Source organism: Eleutherodactylus coqui, chromosome 13, assembly GCF_035609145.1.
Source record: "Eleutherodactylus coqui strain aEleCoq1 chromosome 13, aEleCoq1.hap1, whole genome shotgun sequence".
Lineage (NCBI taxonomy): Eukaryota > Metazoa > Chordata > Amphibia > Anura > Eleutherodactylidae > Eleutherodactylus > Eleutherodactylus coqui.
In genome coordinates, this window is record NC_089849.1 from 29,474,425 (window position 1) to 29,478,122 (window position 3,698).

General features: G+C 48.9%; 1 protein-coding gene across 1 annotated transcript; it reads right to left on the minus strand.

Annotated features, from left to right (window-relative positions):
• Positions 1-1,674: 1,674 nt before the first annotated feature.
• Positions 1,675-3,312, minus strand: HEXIM1 (HEXIM P-TEFb complex subunit 1). The gene has a single exon (XM_066586458.1). The coding sequence runs from the start codon at positions 2,881-2,883 to the stop codon at positions 1,993-1,995; it is 891 nt and encodes a 296-aa protein (XP_066442555.1). The 5' UTR covers positions 2,884-3,312; the 3' UTR covers positions 1,675-1,992.
• Positions 3,313-3,698: the final 386 nt, after the last annotated feature.

Genomic DNA, 3,698 nt, shown 5'->3' on the forward strand with positions numbered 1-3,698 from the left:
TCAAATAACCGCCAGCTTGTGGTTGCAGCAGAGCCCTCCGTCCCAGCGTGCTAGACCACCATAAGGCTGGGTTCACACTCGGCGGATTCCGGGCGTAAATCTCACGGTTTTGCCGCAGCGAAAAAACGCGAGAGTTCCGCCAAGAATCCGCTGCTTCAAAACCCACGGCACTTAGCCGCAGGTTTTGAAGCGGCCTGGCCGCATGATTTTTCCGCTGCGGCTGGCGCTCCTATAGAGGAGAGCGCGGCCGCAGCGGAAGAAAACAATAAATTAAAAAAAAAAAAATGAACATGCTGAGGCCGGCGAAACCCGAGCCGCAGCGCCAGCTTTGCAGTGGCAAATTCGCCGTCCCGTGTGGACGAAATTTCTGGGAAATCTCGTCCACATGGCCGGCTAATCTCAGGATTAGCGGCCGCTCTGCCGCAGCGAAATTTCCGCCCAGTGTGAACCCAGCCTAAGACGTCTACACGATGGCCAGCGTTACAAGATACGGCACAGGATACTAATCCACGTGTAGAAGATTACACCAGCGAGAACTACGACTCCTAGCACTGGGTTATATAGTTTTCCATTATGACATGATGGGAGTTGTAGTTCCAGTTTGGAGACCGCTGATGAGAATTTTTCTCAAAAAAAAATAAAAAATTTGCGCGAGATCGGCGCCAGGCCCTAACGTGCACCGTGAAAATGCTTGATACAGATAACTGAGGTTTTCATAAAACGTCTTTTGAAGTTACCTTTAGCGCCAGATCTGACGGCAGCCTTATACCTGGCGAACTTACTGTCAATTATTTACATCCGGCGGCCATCTTGGATTGTATAAAACTTCAGATTTCTGGATTGACCAGCAGGTCACAACTGATGAGCAGCTGATATGGCAGCCATTTTATGCCTCTCGTCTCCACATGGCCCGGAAGCCACAAAATGACATTCAGGATACAAATATTGATGACTATTATAAATCTAAGCCTAGTAGGATGTCTTAGGCCACTGTCATAAGTTCCCGGGGCTTGACAAGGATTTCCATGCCAAAAATTACAAATCAGCATTACGTGAATACAGTTTCTACAACACCCTTCACAATGAAGGCAAAAAAAAAAAAAAAAGTTTTGCCGTAGAGATTTTTTGGGGCCACAAAAAAAAAAAACAAAAAAAACAAAAAAAAGCTGTGAAAAACTTATTTTTGAGTGCAAACATCAAAAATGGAATAAACGGGGTTAACCCTCGTACAGATCTGCGGCAGAAATATGCAAATCCGCCAGACATGATCATAGCCCTAGGGCACCCATATACGTAGTGGTTTATACCACCCCAAGCAGGAACGGCATGCAAAACCGCATATAGTTTGACTGCGGTTTCGCAATGCAATTCCTGGACAGGTGAAGCATATTGCATCCACGTGCTTCACCTGTACAGACCGCGATCCGGAAATCTGCATTGCAAAGTACAACGTCACACGGGTTCCGTCACACAGCACACGCGGCACACTTATAGGAAGTATACTTCTATTTAAAGAGGTATACACACACCATTAACCATTTATAGTCCACTAGTGATACAAAAAAAATTTTTTTTAAAACACGCTAAAAAGTTACTTACCGACAATGAGTTAATACCGCCTTGGTTTCTACTTGAATGAAAATAAATTATAATACATGAAATAAAGTAACAAAATTTCTGTCAACTTAAACATTTATTTAAAAAAAAAAAAATTCATAAACTGGGAAGGCAAAAAAAAAAAATAAAAATTAAGATTATATAAAGGACACAAAAAGTCTTTGTAACAAAAACAAACGTCTCTATAGACACCATAAAAGTCAAGAGTCTGTCGTCTGATCGCTCTCGGTCAAAGGCGGCCATCTAGAAAGTCAAGTCGGATGACAGACGACGGATCAAAAGGGTCGGGAGTTTTTTTTTTATGGCTCTCACAGGGAAACAGTCAACATTGAAGTGCAGGTTCCTGCAATGGCATCTGGAGGAGGACGAGCGTCCTTAAGGATCGGCCACCACCTGCTCCCTCTCTCGCAGCAGCCGGCGGTTCTCCTCCTTCAGTTTCTCCAGCTCCATCTCCAGCTCCCGGATCCTGGAGTCCTGTGCGGTGGTGGTGACCTCCTTGAGCCGCAGGCGGTTGTTCTCCTCCTCCATCCGGCTCAGGCATTTCTCCAGCTCCAGGTACTCCCGGATGAGCTCCTGCTTGCTCATGTCCTGCAGGCTTTCCGCATGGTATTTTTCGTAAGTCTCTGAGAAGTCCTTTTGTAAAAACTCTGACCCGTCGTCGCTCCCCATGCCGTCGCTGCCCGTCCCGTCGTCCTCTTCCTCCACGTCCTCCTCGGTGCTATCTCCTTTGGCGAAAGAGTTGGCATGGAAGGATGGCAGCGAGGCCAGACCTCTCCGCTGAGGGGGGCACAAGTCTGGTTCCTCCTGGTCATGATCCTCCATCAGGAATTGCGTGGTGTTATACGGTGCCACCGGCTGACCCTTGGCAAACATCTCAGCCCTCATCCTGGATGCCCTCTGGGACTCACGCTCCTCCAGACGCTTCTTCTCCTCCCAGGTCAGCTTGTTGTAAGGCTTCCACTTCCGCTTCTTCTTGGATGGGCGCCGTCGATGCCTTTTCTTGCCCAGCTCCTTCCACTCTTCCTCTTGCTGGGATCTGCCACGGCTCAGCTGCCCGGGCTTGGGATAGTCACCCACCACCTTGCCGCTGTCGTGGTCCTCTTTTTCTGGGCAGGACAGGGTGGAGGGACTTCTTCGCTGGCACTCCCCTCTCTCCTCCTCTGCTCTCTGTTGCCACCCACTATCTTCTTGGCAGGCCAGCAGGGATCCCCCACCTGCCAAACTTTTGCAGGGCAGGCTTGGCTCCTGAATTCCCACTTCAGCCATGGCACCCCAAGAATTGCAGTTTGGGGTGCAGCAAAAGATGAAAAGCAAAGTCTCTCTTGGATGCAAATAATTTGCACTAAGTTCTGCTCAGTTCACCATTAAAACTGATAAAATGTCCATGGAGATCTGGGAACAGTAGAGATCAACTTGCCTGGAGGCTGCATCCACCTTGCATGACAGCAGCTGGGTCTTGATAAGAAGCTCTTCTTGCAAGCAACAGCAGAGGCAGCACTATCTTCTTCCCACTTCAGAGACCAGCGTGTTGACTATTGAGGCTGCACTGGAATGCAGTGGTTGTGCACTGCCACCAACTGGCAGCTGCGGCTAACACACCCTGGAGAAGCAGTCAAGCACCCGCCTCCTCCTTCCTTCTCTCCTTCGCCTTAACTTGCACACTCGCCAACCAACCTCCGACTGCTACTGCCCAGCCTGGGACGCTTGCTTTTATAAAGAACCCGGCCCCCTTACTGGAGCGCATGCGCTAATTTCAGCTCTGTGCTGCACCATGGGAAATGTAGTCCGAGCTCATAGTCGCTGATGAGGGGTCAACGTCTATTTGACTACCACTCCCACAAGACCTCTGATGTCACTTGCGCGGTGACCAATCAACGACCCCGAAGCCGCATCTGCCTATTCTGTAAAGCGATTGGTTAAAAGGCTGACGGGCTGTTGCTAAGCTGGAAGTGAAAGCCTATTGGCTGAGATTCTTGTCGGTTAAGAATTTTTAAACCAATCAGCGAAAGTGGGCCGTACCACTTGGACGACAGAGTGGGTGTAATCTGATATTTTGTAGTGTAGCCTTTTTTCCCCAGTCA